General features: G+C 60.4%; 2 protein-coding genes across 2 annotated transcripts; both read right to left on the reverse strand.

The window, feature by feature from the left end:
* Positions 1–400: 400 nt before the first annotated feature.
* Positions 401–3785, reverse strand: LOC149912804 (E3 ubiquitin-protein ligase PHF7-like). Its single transcript, XM_090132051.1, has 9 exons — positions 3476–3785; positions 3059–3150; positions 2870–2971; positions 2485–2609; positions 2149–2314; positions 1948–2054; positions 1612–1725; positions 1341–1459; positions 401–1166 (listed from the first exon to the last, which is right to left on the reverse strand). The coding sequence occupies exons 1-9, from the start codon at positions 3525–3527 to the stop codon at positions 412–414; spliced, it is 1632 nt and encodes a 543-aa protein (XP_089988177.1). The 5' UTR covers positions 3528–3785; the 3' UTR covers positions 401–411.
* A 3894-nt stretch (positions 3786–7679) lies between these two features.
* Positions 7680–10571, reverse strand: LOC149912805 (uncharacterized). The gene is made up of 8 exons (XM_090131879.1): positions 10338–10571; positions 10149–10250; positions 9764–9888; positions 9428–9593; positions 9227–9333; positions 8891–9004; positions 8620–8738; positions 7680–8445 (listed from the first exon to the last, which is right to left on the reverse strand). Exons 1-8 carry the CDS (start codon positions 10569–10571, stop codon positions 7691–7693), a joined length of 1722 nt encoding a protein of 573 aa, XP_089988005.1. The 3' UTR covers positions 7680–7690.
* Between the last annotated feature and the right edge of the window lie 2219 nt (positions 10572–12790).

Genomic DNA, 12790 nt, shown 5'->3' on the forward strand with positions numbered 1-12790 from the left:
CTGTGGGCATGCTGGCCCCTGTCACGGACACAGATAGATGTAGAGATAACTCCACGGCAACCATCTGGGAAGGTGCTGGGGAGAAGACAACCGTGTGGTCTCAGCTCCTAACACTGCCCACCGCAGGACAAGCAGAGAAGACTGAAGCCAACATGTGGGGAGTATATTTAGGGTTTATTTTTTTTGCCACTTGGAACCACAACCGTCACGCCAGGATGGGATATGGCTGATTCCGCGCTGTCTTTGGGAATGGTTGTGGGGATGTCTCCTCTGATGCTGGAACCGGGAGTGGCTTTGTGCTGGGGATGGTGGACCGAAGAATGAAAGCAGTATGGATGGACTCTCTGCAAGGTTGAATTTTTTTTGCCGCTGGGGACCACAGCCGTCACGTGGGGATGGGACACGGCGGCATCAGCGCCGTCTTTGGGACTGGCTGTGGGGACGCATTCCCTGACGGTTTGCCCGGGAGCGGCTTTGTGCCCGGGCTGGCCCCCGCTGCCTGGACCGGCTGCCACGGCCTGGTCGGGGCCGGCTGCGGGAAGCTGAAGCGCGACGCCCCAGTGGGGATCGGCTTCGAGTGCGGGCCCGCCCTCGTTGCCTGGATTGTCTCCTGCGTGCAGGCAGAGGGGAAGCCCTCGAGGACCTCGGTGGTGCTGGTGTGGCCGAGGTGCGGGTGCTGCTCGGAGCACCTTGGGTTGTTGCATGGCTCCCACCATGACGCCTTCGGGGCTGACTCTGGGAGCCTGAGGCCCGACCTTGCAGCGGGGAGCGGCTTCTTGTGCGGCCGGTCCCCCGCTGCCTGGGACGCTCTGTGGGCGCAGGTGCCGGGGAGGTTCTGGAGGACCGCGCGGTCCTCCGTCTGCTGGGGCTCTGGGAGCCGGTCTCAGCACCTGCAGCTGGTGCCCGTCTCCTCCCACCACGTCCTCGTGGCTGCTGAGGGGTGCCCCGCTCCTCGGATAGACTTGGGTGGGCTGTGCTCTGCTCTGTTGCAGGCACTGCGGGCTGGACAGTGAACTCGGGCAGCTGGGAGCTGCAGGATGGGCCCGTTGCTGCCTGGCTGGTGGGGCCAGAACTGATGTTCTCAGGTCCCGAAAAGCTGGGGGATGGCCTCTGTACCATTTGGCTGGAAGTGCCGGGGCTGGCAAGGTCAGAGGTGGGGCGGGATGCTGTAAGGAGAGACAAGAAGGTCAGCAGGATGAACATGCATCCCCATCCCATGGGCAGGACAGGCTGCCATCCCTTGTGGGGCAGAGAGATCGTGGCAGGCTCAGCGCCTTGAGCACCCGCTGCCAGGCCTTGCCTGGCCCCAGTCCCGCGACACAGGGCTCTTTGCCTCTTACCGGTGCCCGCACCAGCGCAGGTGTTGCACTCCCAGCCGTTTCTGCGCATGGCCCAGAAGGAGCAGCACCAGTGCGTGCCTTCTGAGCCACAGGAATTGCAGAGCAGCAGCTGCCAGGGTCTGCGGAAGCAAACGGGTTGTGGCTGTGAGGACAAAGGGAGCCAAGGCAGGGAGCAGGCGGCACGGCTCTGGTGCTCAGCTCTTGCTCCCCCCGACCTGTGGTGAGGCTGAGATCCCACGCAGAGCCCCAGAGGATTGCGGAGGTCACTCACCCCTTTTCCTGTGCCCTCTCCCTGCCTCCGAGGTAAAAGCACATGCTAGCGTCGCAGCGCCTGTGCCTTTCTCGCAGCGACTGGTATGCTGCGTCGTCCCACCAGGATGGTCGTCTGCCAGAGAAGAGAGGGAATGTGATGAGTCCCCGGTGCCCCAGGCGTGAGGCAGATCCAGGGCCGCCCGGTTCAATTCCCCTTGAGCTCATTCCCAGCTGCTCCGTGAAGATGAGACCGATGCTTGCAGGATGGCAAGGGACTGGGCCTGCCGGGGCAGTTTGTGGGCAGGCACAGCGCCTGTGCCTGAGTGAGTGCAGAACCTGGCGGAAGGACACCAACCTGGTTGGAATTTGGATCCCCAGCGTGGTCATTTGGGATCGGAATCGTCCCTTTCCTCCGCAGACGGGGCAGAAGAAACGCATGGTGGCTGCGTGTATGGCATGTTTCTGCAGGAGAAGCACAAGTGTGAGCGTGAGCGTGAGCGGGGCTGGCTGCTGCTGAGCACCGGCCATGCCCACGGGGCGAGGGGAGGGCTCCTACCCTGATGCAGGCCCGGTGGAACCAGGCCTGTTTGCACACCGGGCACACCAGGGTGTGGTAGGACGTGCTGTCCCCCACGGGCTCCAGGCAGATGACGCAGACGCAGGTGTTCTGCGATGGAGCTGCCTCCGCCGGCTGCCGAGGGCGATGTTCCCAGCAGAAGGACCTGGGCAGGAGGACAGAAGGGATGGGCGTGGTGAGAAGTGCTGTGAGGAGCGCAGAGGACCAGGAAAGAGCGCCAGGCCTGGGCTCTGGCTCTGGCAGGATGCCGGGAGGTGTCGCTGCGGGTTCCTCCCTGCGAGGGACAGGGAGGGTCGGCAGCTTGGCTGCCCTTACCTGTGCTGCCCAAAGTATTGTGTGACGCATTCCCCGTCCTCGGCGCAGGGCAGATGGAAGCTGCGCTCGCAACCTGTTTCCGCGCAGCTGATGGTAGCTCCCTTCCCGCCACAGACAAAGCAGTGCTGAAAAGAGCAGAGCGATCCCCGTCAGCAGTGGGCTCGGAGCCTCGTCGGCCGGCCCCACTTCTCCAGGCAGGGCGCAGGCTGCGGGCACCGCTGCCTCCCACTCTGCAGAGCTGCCTGGCAGATGAGGCTCGTCTGCTGTGGTGGAACTTTGTCCTGGAGCCGGTTGGAAGGGCCGCGATTGCTTTCTATAGGCCCTGGCAAAACCTTGGTGCGAGCCTCTACCGGCTCCGAGCTCGCCGTTCCGTTCAGGTCCTCACCTTCTGGTCTGCCAGCTGGATGGTGCGCTGGACGGCACCAATGGAGAAGCCAAAAATTCCCCCCACTGGGGATCTCCATTCCAAAAGGCCTTCGGCAAAGAACTGTAGGAGAGAAAAGAGCGGGGTCTCGTGAGGCCGGCAAGGAAGGGAGCATCCCTGGCAGGAGCCCTAGCCCTTGAGGGAACTCACCAAGCAGAATTCGTGGGCACAGAGCCCACCGTTGGCAAATGTCCGCCCGCAGATGTCCGGGTCGACCTGTGCCCGGCGGCACAGCACGCACACTGGAGAGGAAGGAGAGAGCAAGCGTGAGCAGCGGTGAGCACCTGGCAGGGTCGGGTAGCCCTGGCCATCCCCAGGGTCAGCTCCGTGCCTGCCGTGCCGGCTGAGGGGCAGGGCGGGAGGGGGTGGACGGGAAGGGGGCATTGCAGGCCCAGCGGCGCCAGCGGGCAGCCACAGCCCAAGCTCGCCCCCTGGCCAAGGAGCAGAGGGGCCCTGCCTGCCCGCGACGCTGGGGAGCCCCTGCCCGCCCCTCCCAGCCGCAGGCAGACTCCCAGCAGCTCTCTGCCCAGCAGCGGGGAGCTGCGCACAGGGATGCGGTGCTCTCACCTGACTCCCCAGAGATGGGGGTCTCCTCCTTCTCTTTGGACATGATCGGCATTGACAGCGAGAAGCAAGAGAGTCAAGAGAGTCCCTCCTCTCTCCGCGCCTCACCAGGCCGCAGTGAGCACAGCCCCAGCCCGGCAGCCTGTGCTCTGCTCCCGGCCCCGCGGGTCACAATGGCCACCACTGTGACATCACGGTGACATCACGGTCACCACCTCACGGGGCTGAGGGCGTGGCACCCATGCGGGAGGGCGGCGGCTCCTGTGGGCAGCGCAGGGCGCGGAGCCCGGTGCTGCCATCAGCAGGGAGCAAGGATGGCCTCCCTCAAGCCTTTTGCACCGTGCCCGTGCTGGGACGTTGCAGCAGAGAGTCTAATAAAGGTCTGCGGGTCAACAGCACAGCCAGCTTTTCTAGTGTGTGTTCGGAGTGACTTTCCACGGTCTGATGGTGACAGGACAAGGTTTTGAGCTAAGAAAAGGGGAGACCCGGTGAACTGCGAGAGGGAATTCCTCGCTCAGAGGGCTGTGAGGCCCTGGCACAGCTGCCCAGAGACGCTGCGGGCGCCCATCCCTGCAGGCGCTCCAGACCAGGTTGCACAGGGCCCTGCTCCAACCTGACCTGTTGGGTGGCAGCGCTCCCATGGCAGGCACTTGGGTTGGCTGGGTTTTATGATCCTTTCCGATCCATGTCTTCACACGTCTAAGTTTCAACCCTTATTCAGTTCCCAGAGGCAAAGTGGCATAGGCAGGGCACGATTCCCTTTAAGCCTGCATACAAAATGAGTCAGGAAAACTTCTGACTCCGGTTTGCTTTCTTTGACCTGCTGGCAATGGTCACCATGCCTGAGACATGACAGGAGAGGAGCTGTCCCTTGTCCAGGGCTGCACTCCTGGAGTCACACTGGAGCATCCCTGCTCATCCAGCCTGACCATGAGAGTCAGCTTCTCCATGAAAGCCAGGTCAACGCTAATGGGAGAGCTCCCACGACTAGAGAGCCGCCCTCTCTGGAGATGCTCAAGGCCTCACTGGATAGGGCTTCAGGCAGCCTGATCTAGTGGGTGGCAACCAACACACTGCAGGAGTTTGGACCTTTAGATAGACTTTAATGTCCCTTCCGACCCAAGCCATCCCAGGATCCTGTGATTCAAAACTAGCTATCACCTCTGCATTGGTGAGCACCAGGTCCAGCAGGGCTTCAACTCGGGTCAGTCTGACTGGTACCTGGACGAGGAAGTAATCCTCAGCAGACTCCAGGAATCTCCTGGATTGTCTGCCACCCGCCGTGCTGCTATCCCAGCAGGCATTTAGCTGGTTGAATCCCCCATCAGGACGAGAGCCCGCGAGCGCGACAGCTCCTGCAGCTGACGCAAGAAGGCCTCGTCAACAGGCTCCCCCTGATCAGGTGGCCTGTAGCAGACCCCGACCACTAGATGCCCTTGACTGGGCCGATCCCTGATTTTCACCCATAAACTCCTGGTGTTGTGGTTTTGTGATTTTTCTTGTCGGAATTCCACATCATAACATCGTGGAAAGCAGTGGGAGTTAAAGAGTTAATGTTCTGGTTCTGTGGACTGCCTTTCTGGGGGTGTTTTGGTTCTGGGAGGGGAGGGGAGGGGAAGGGAGGGGAGGGGAGGGGAGGGGAGGGGAGGGGAGGGGAGGGGAGGGGAGGAGTGGCATTCCCCAGAGGACTTCTCGCCCAGAGCAAGAAAGGTGGAGCTCCTGGCAGGACACCGGCCTTTCTCCCTCTCGTGGATTCTCTCGGTTTTGCAGCAGAGAAGCGAACTCTTCGTGGTTCCCTCTGCAGTCTATAGTGTAAGGCATCGGCTTTGGACACTCTCATTGTGTTTGATTTTATTGGATTTAGTAAACTAACGTTCTTCCTTAGATCGTTGTAGTTGCTCAGATTTTTCCTCCGTTAGACCCATCTACGATCTCCCTACCCTTGCCCTCAAGTCCTCTGCCTCATTAGTCACGGGGCCGGGCTGGCGGACTGGCCGTAAACCTTCAACACTTTTTTTTTTATCCTCTCCCCTGTGTTTTGTTTTTTTTTTTTTTTTGGCGGGGGGGGACGTGGGACGGGGAGGGGAGGGGAGGAGGGGGGAGGGGAGGGCTGCAGCCCCTGTCACAAACACAGATCTAGAGATAACTCCATGACAGCTCTCAGCCTGGTCATGGCTGTTACTCAGACACTTTGCAATCCGTCCCTTCCTAAGATAGAGGACAACACCCGCTCCCCTCCTAGCCTGTCTACCCCTTCTGAAGAGCCTGTAGCCCTCATTCACAGTACGCCAGTCGTGAGATTTGTCCCACCACGTTTCCCTGGGAGCAACCAGATCGTTATTTTCCAAGCACATCATGGCTTCCAGCTCCTCCTGCTTATTTCCCATGCTGTGTGCATTGGTGGAAAGGCACTTCAGCTGGGCTTTCTGGCACACTACCTTTCTAGAGGGGCCCTTCCTCAAACCTCCAAAAGAAATCTGAAGTTTTCCCCCACTGCTTCCTAGAGGGATATGAAAAGGTTTTGGACAGGGAATCGGCAAAATTACCTCCACTGTGGAGTTCCCAGTAGATCCTACAGCACCCTACAGGACAGTTTGGAGGTTTTTCCCCGCAATCTCCTGGCGTGACAGGAACCCTAAGTGTTTCTTTGTCCTGTCTCACTTGGCTCACCTCCCCTTCAATTTACAGTGCCTCACCCACGATGCCGAGCTGGGACTGTCTTCCAGTTCTCCCCGCCTCTCAGGACCCTGCTGTCTGCCTGACAGTGCCAGGACATGGGGTCCATCCCCCACTTTCTGGGGGGTGTCTCCCTGGCGCCTTCCTCTCTGGCATGCCTGGGAGTTACTCCACCAGTCAATCTCTTGCTCTCACTCCCTGATGGTCCTTCACCTCTCCACCTCCTCCCTGAGCTCTGCCACCATGCTGAGCAGATCTTCCACCTGCTCACCCCTCACACAGGTGCAGTTCCTGCCACCCTCCTCGACATCAGCAAGCAGGCTCAGGCACTCCCTGCAGCCGGAGGCTGGAACAGCCACATTCTTGGGCAGGGCCTCCGTCTGGGTCGCCACGGTCTTTGCGGGGCAAGCTGGTTGCCTGGTGGAGACCGTGGTAAACCTGTGGCCTCGGAGAGACAGTACCTACTGCCAGTAGGTAAGCTGGTCTCCAGAGCTAGGAGGGACAGTACTTCTGCGCCATCCTGCACAAGCTGCCACACCTGCTGCTGCAGTATGCTGTGGCTGCTGCGCACGTGCTGCCTTCTCCTCACTGCATCTGGCGGGCAGCGATGCATTGAGGCCCTCCCATAAGCTTTCCTAAGGCAAGGGGCGTGGATGCCGTTCCATTGCCCTGGCAATGCCGATGCCACATCAGCCACTCTCGTGAGAACTGTTGGGCTGCTCTGTTGGCTCGGGGTTCCGCTGGTAAAGGAACTGACCGAACCCGCCCCCGTCCCTTGCAATGAGTCGCTGCGATTCTGTCCGGGACGGCTCTGAAGCAGCTAACCCCGGCAGACAAGGATTATGTGAAGTATTAGATTGTGTTATCTTGCATTCCGATACCATATTTAGGAAATTGACTTTCCTCCTCAGATTGCTGCCGCTATTTTGTTCTTCGGCCCGCCTCCCATCTCCCTACCCTTCCCCCCTTCTCCCTTCCCCCCTTCTCCCTTGCCCCCTTCTCCCTTCCCCCTTTCACGGGATGTGGGTCTGTGGGTCCCCCGTGCCCGTTAGTCACGGAAACGGGCCAAACTGGCCTATAAACCGTCGATACGCCTCCGTCCCCGCCCCTTTTTTTTTCAGGCCGTTGGGCCTGTGGGCATGCTGGCCCCTGTCACGGACACAGATAGATGTAGAGATAACTCCACGGCAACCATCTGGGAAGGTGCTGGGGAGAAGACAACCCTGTGGTCTCAGCTCCTAACACTGCCCACCGCAGGACAAGCAGAGAAGACTGAAGCCAACATGTGGGGAGTATATTTAGGGTTTATTTTTTTTGCCACTTGGAACCACAACCGTCACGCCAGGATGGGATATGGCTGATTCCGCGCTGTCTTTGGGAATGGTTGTGGGGATGTCTCCTCTGATGCTGGAACCGGGAGTGGCTTTGTGCTGGGGATGGTGGACCGAAGAATGAAAGCAGTATGGATGGACTCTCTGCAAGGTTGAATTTTTTTTGCCGCTGGGGACCACAGCCGTCACGTGGGGATGGGACACGGCGGCATCAGCGCCGTCTTTGGGACTGGCTGTGGGGACGCATTCCCTGACGGTTTGCCCGGGAGCGGCTTTGTGCCCGGGCTGGCCCCCGCTGCCTGGACCGGCTGCCACGGCCTGGTCGGGGCCGGCTGCGGGAAGCTGAAGCGCGACGCCCCAGTGGGGATCGGCTTCGAGTGCGGGCCCGCCCTCGTTGCCTGGATTGTCTCCTGCGTGCAGGCAGAGGGGAAGCCCTCGAGGACCTCGGTGGTGCTGGTGTGGCCGAGGTGCGGGTGCTGCTCGGAGCACCTTGGGTTGTTGCATGGCTCCCACCATGACGCCTTCGGGGCTGACTCTGGGAGCCTGAGGCCCGACCTTGCAGCGGGGAGCGGCTTCTTGTGCGGCCGGTCCCCCGCTGCCTGGGACGCTCTGTGGGCGCAGGTGCCGGGGAGGTTCTGGAGGACCGCGCGGTCCTCCGTCTGCTGGGGCTCTGGGAGCCGGTCTCAGCACCTGCAGCTGGTGCCCGTCTCCTCCCACCACGTCCTCGTGGCTGCTGAGGGGTGCCCCGCTCCTCGGATAGACTTGGGTGGGCTGTGCTCTGCTCTGTTGCAGGCACTGCGGGCTGGACAGTGAACTCGGGCAGCTGGGAGCTGCAGGATGGGCCCGTTGCTGCCTGGCTGGTGGGGCCAGAACTGATGTTCTCAGGTCCCGAAAAGCTGGGGGATGGCCTCTGTACCATTTGGCTGGAAGTGCCGGGGCTGGCAAGGTCAGAGGTGGGGCGGGATGCTGTAAGGAGAGACAAGAAGGTCAGCAGGATGAACATGCATCCCCATCCCATGGGCAGGACAGGCTGCCATCCCTCGTGGGGCAGAGAGATCGTGGCAGGCTCAGCGCCTTGAGCACCCGCTGCCAGGCCTTGCCTGGACCCAGTCCCGCGACACAGGGCTCTTTGCCTCTTACCGGTGCCCGCACCAGCGCAGGTGTTGCACTCCCAGCCGTTTCTGCGCATGGCCCAGAAGGAGCAGCACCAGTGCGTGCCTTCTGAGCCACAGGAATTGCAGAGCAGCAGCTGCCAGGGTCTGCGGAAGCAAACGGGTTGTGGCTGTGAGGACAAAGGGAGCCAAGGCAGGGAGCAGGCGGCACGGCTCTGGTGCTCAGCTCTTGCTCCCCCCGACCTGTGGTGAGGCTGAGATCCCACGCAGAGCCCCAGAGGATTGCGGAGGTCACTCACCCCTTTTCCTGTGCCCTCTCCCTGCCTCCGAGGTAAAAGCACATGCTAGCGTCGCAGCGCCTGTGCCTTTCTCGCAGCGACTGGTATGCTGCGTCGTCCCACCAGGATGGTCGTCTGCCAGAGAAGAGAGGGAATGTGATGAGTCCCCGGTGCCCCAGGCGTGAGGCAGATCCAGGGCCGCCCGGTTCAATTCCCCTTGAGCTCATTCCCAGCTGCTCCGTGAAGATGAGACCGATGCTTGCAGGATGGCAAGGGACTGGGCCTGCCGGGGCAGTTTGTGGGCAGGCACAGCGCCTGTGCCTGAGTGAGTGCAGAACCTGGCGGAAGGACACCAACCTGGTTGGAATTTGGATCCCCAGCGTGGTCATTTGGGATCGGAATCGTCCCTTTCCTCCGCAGACGGGGCAGAAGAAACGCATGGTGGCTGCGTGTATGGCATGTTTCTGCAGGAGAAGCACAAGTGTGAGCGTGAGCGTGAGCGGGGCTGGCTGCTGCTGAGCACCGGCCATGCCCACGGGGCGAGGGGAGGGCTCCTACCCTGATGCAGGCCCGGTGGAACCAGGCCTGTTTGCACACCGGGCACACCAGGGTGTGGTAGGACGTGCTGTCCCCCACGGGCTCCAGGCAGATGACGCAGACGCAGGTGTTCTGCGATGGAGCTGCCTCCGCCGGCTGCCGAGGGCGATGTTCCCAGCAGAAGGACCTGGGCAGGAGGACAGAAGGGATGGGCGTGGTGAGAAGTGCTGTGAGGAGCGCAGAGGACCAGGAAAGAGCGCCAGGCCTGGGCTCTGGCTCTGGCAGGATGCTGGGAGGTGTCGCTGCGGGTTCCTCCCTGCGAGGGACAGGGAGGGTCGGCAGCTTGGCTGCCCTTACCTGTGCTGCCCAAAGTATTGTGTGACGCATTCCCCGTCCTCGGCGCAGGGCAGATGGAAGCTGCGCTCGCAACCTGTTTCCGCGCAGCTGATGGTAGCTCCCTTCCCGCCACAGACAAAGCAGTGCTGAAAAGAGCAGAGCGATCCCCGTCAGCAGTGGGCTCGGAGCCTCGTCGGCCGGCCCCACTTCTCCAGGCAGGGCGCAGGCTGCGGGCACCGCTGCCTCCCACTCTGCAGAGCTGCCTGGCAGATGAGGCTCGTCTGCTGTGGTGGAACTTTGTCCTGGAGCCGGTTGGAAGGGCCGCGATTGCTTTCTATAGGCCCTGGCAAAACCTTGGTGCGAGCCTCTACCGGCTCCGAGCTCGCCGTTCCGTTCAGGTCCTCACCTTCTGGTCTGCCAGCTGGATGGTGCGCTGGACGGCACCAATGGAGAAGCCAAAAATTCCCCCCACTGGGGATCTCCATTCCAAAAGGCCTTCGGCAAAGAACTGTAGGAGAGAAAAGAGCGGGGTCTCGTGAGGCCGGCAAGGAAGGGAGCATCCCTGGCAGGAGCCCTAGCCCTTGAGGGAACTCACCAAGCAGAATTCGTGGGCACAGAGCCCACCGTTGGCAAATGTCCGCCCGCAGATGTCCGGGTCGACCTGTGCCCGGCGGCACAGCACGCACACTGGAGAGGAAGGAGAGAGCAAGCGTGAGCAGCGGTGAGCACCTGGCAGGGTCGGGTAGCCCTGGCCATCCCCAGGGTCAGCTCCGTGCCTGCCGTGCCGGCTGAGGGGCAGGGCGGGAGGGGGTGGACGGGAAGGGGGCATTGCAGGCCCAGCGGCGCCAGCGGGCAGCCACAACCCAAGCTCGCCCCCTGGCCAAGGAGCAGAGGGGCCCTGCCTGCCCGCGACGCTGGGGAGCCCCTGCCCGCCCCTCCCAGCCGCAGGCAGACTCCCAGCAGTTCTCTGCCCAGCAGCGGGGAGCTGCGCACAGGGATGCGGTGCTCTCACCTGACTCCCCAGAGATGGGGGTCTTCTCCTTCTCTTTGGACATGATCGGCATTGACAGCGAGAAGCAAGAGAGTCAAGAGAGTCCCTCCTCTCTCCGCGCCTCACCAGGCCGCAGTGAGTACAGCCCCAGCCCGGCAGCCTGTGCTCTGCTCCCGGCCCCGCGGGTCACAATGGCCACCACTGTGACATCACAGTGACATCACGGTCACCACCTCACGGGGCTGAGGGCGTGGCACCCATGCGGGAGGGCGGCGGCTCCTGTGGGCAGCGCAGGGCGCGGAGCCCGGTGCTGCCATCAGCAGGGAGCAAGGATGGCCTCCCTCAAGCCTTTTGCACCGTGCCCGTGCTGGGACGTTGCAGCAGAGAGTCTAATAAAGGTCTGCGGGTCAACAGCACAGCCAGCTTTTCTAGTGTGTGTTCGGAGTGACTTTCCACGGTCTGATGGTGACAGGACAAGGTTTTGAGCTAAGAAAAGGGGAGACCCGGTGAACTGCGAGAGGGAATTCCTCGCTCAGAGGGCTGTGAGGCCCTGGCACAGCTGCCCAGAGACGCTGCGGGCGCCCATCCCTGCAGGCGCTCCAGACCAGGTTGCACAGGGCCCTGCTCCAACCTGACCTGTTGGGTGGCAGCGCTCCCATGGCAGGCACTTGGGTTGGCTGGGTTTTATGATCCTTTCCGATCCATGTCTTCACACGTCTAAGTTTCAACCCTTATTCAGTTCCCAGAGGCAAAGTGGCATAGGCAGGGCACGATTCCCTTTAAGCCTGCATACAAAATGAGTCAGGAAAACTTCTGACTCCGGTTTGCTTTCTTTGACCTGCTGGCAATGGTCACCATGCCTGAGACATGACAGGAGAGGAGCTGTCCCTTGTCCAGGGCTGCACTCCTGGAGTCACACTGGAGCATCCCTGCTCATCCAGCCTGACCATGAGAGTCAGCTTCTCCATGAAAGCCAGGTCAACGCTAATGGGAGAGCTCCCACGACTAGAGAGCCGCCCTCTCTGGAGATGCTCAAGGCCTCACTGGATAGGGCTTCAGGCAGCCTGATCTAGTGGGTGGCAACCAACACACTGCAGGAGTTTGGACCTTTAGATAGACTTTAATGTCCCTTCCGACCCAAGCCATCCCAGGATCCTGTGATTCAGAACTAGCTATCACCTCTGCATTGGTGAGCACCAGGTCCAGTAGGGCTTCAACTCGGGTCAGTCCGACTGGTACCTGGACGAGGAAGTAATCCTCAGCAGACTCCAGGAATCTCCTGGATTGTCTGCCACCCGCCGTGCTGCTATCCTGGCAGGCATTTAGCTGGTTGAATCCCCCATCAGGACGAGAGCCCGCGAGCGCGACAGCTCCTGCAGCTGACGCAAGAAGGCCTCGTCAACAGGCTCCCCCTGATCAGGTGGCCTGTAGCAGACCCCGACCACTAGATGCCCTTGACTGGGCCGATCCCTGATTTTCACCCATAAACTCCTGGTGTTGTGGTTTTGTGATTTTTCTTGTCGGAATTCCACATCATAACATCATGGAAAGCAGTGGGAGTTAAAGAGTTAATGTTCTGGTTCTGTGGACTGCCTTTCTGGGGGTGTTTTGGTTCTCAGAGCAGAGGGGAGGAGTGGCATTCCCCAGAGGACTTCTCGCCCAGAGCAAGAAAGGTGGAGCTCCTGGTTGGACACCGGCCTCTGCCCCTTTTGTTACTTATCTCTTGTCCTTAATTAGGTCAAGGTTTACCTGATGGTATGACCATTACCTCTAATTTTCCCCCATGTTTTTTCTTTTACTTTTATGGTTCTACTCTTGGCTCTTTAATGTTGTTTGCCTAGTCCCATCCTTGAATAGGCTGAAAACTTTCTGAGAACTTCTCATAGCACTTCCTTGTAGAGTGTCTTTCCAGACCCCTTGCATGTTTTGAGCTTTTGTTCCATAACAAAGCAAAGAGCATTTGGTTTTATAGTTTTTGGTTTTAATAATTTAGTTTTAAGTTTTTTTTAATAGGTCTTTGTAATTGGGGTAGTAAAGCTCAGGTTGGACTCCTATTT

Source organism: Phasianus colchicus, chromosome Z (assembly GCF_987193195.1).
Source record: "Phasianus colchicus chromosome Z, bPhaCol1.hap1.1, whole genome shotgun sequence".
Classification (NCBI taxonomy): Eukaryota; Metazoa; Chordata; class Aves; order Galliformes; family Phasianidae; genus Phasianus; species Phasianus colchicus.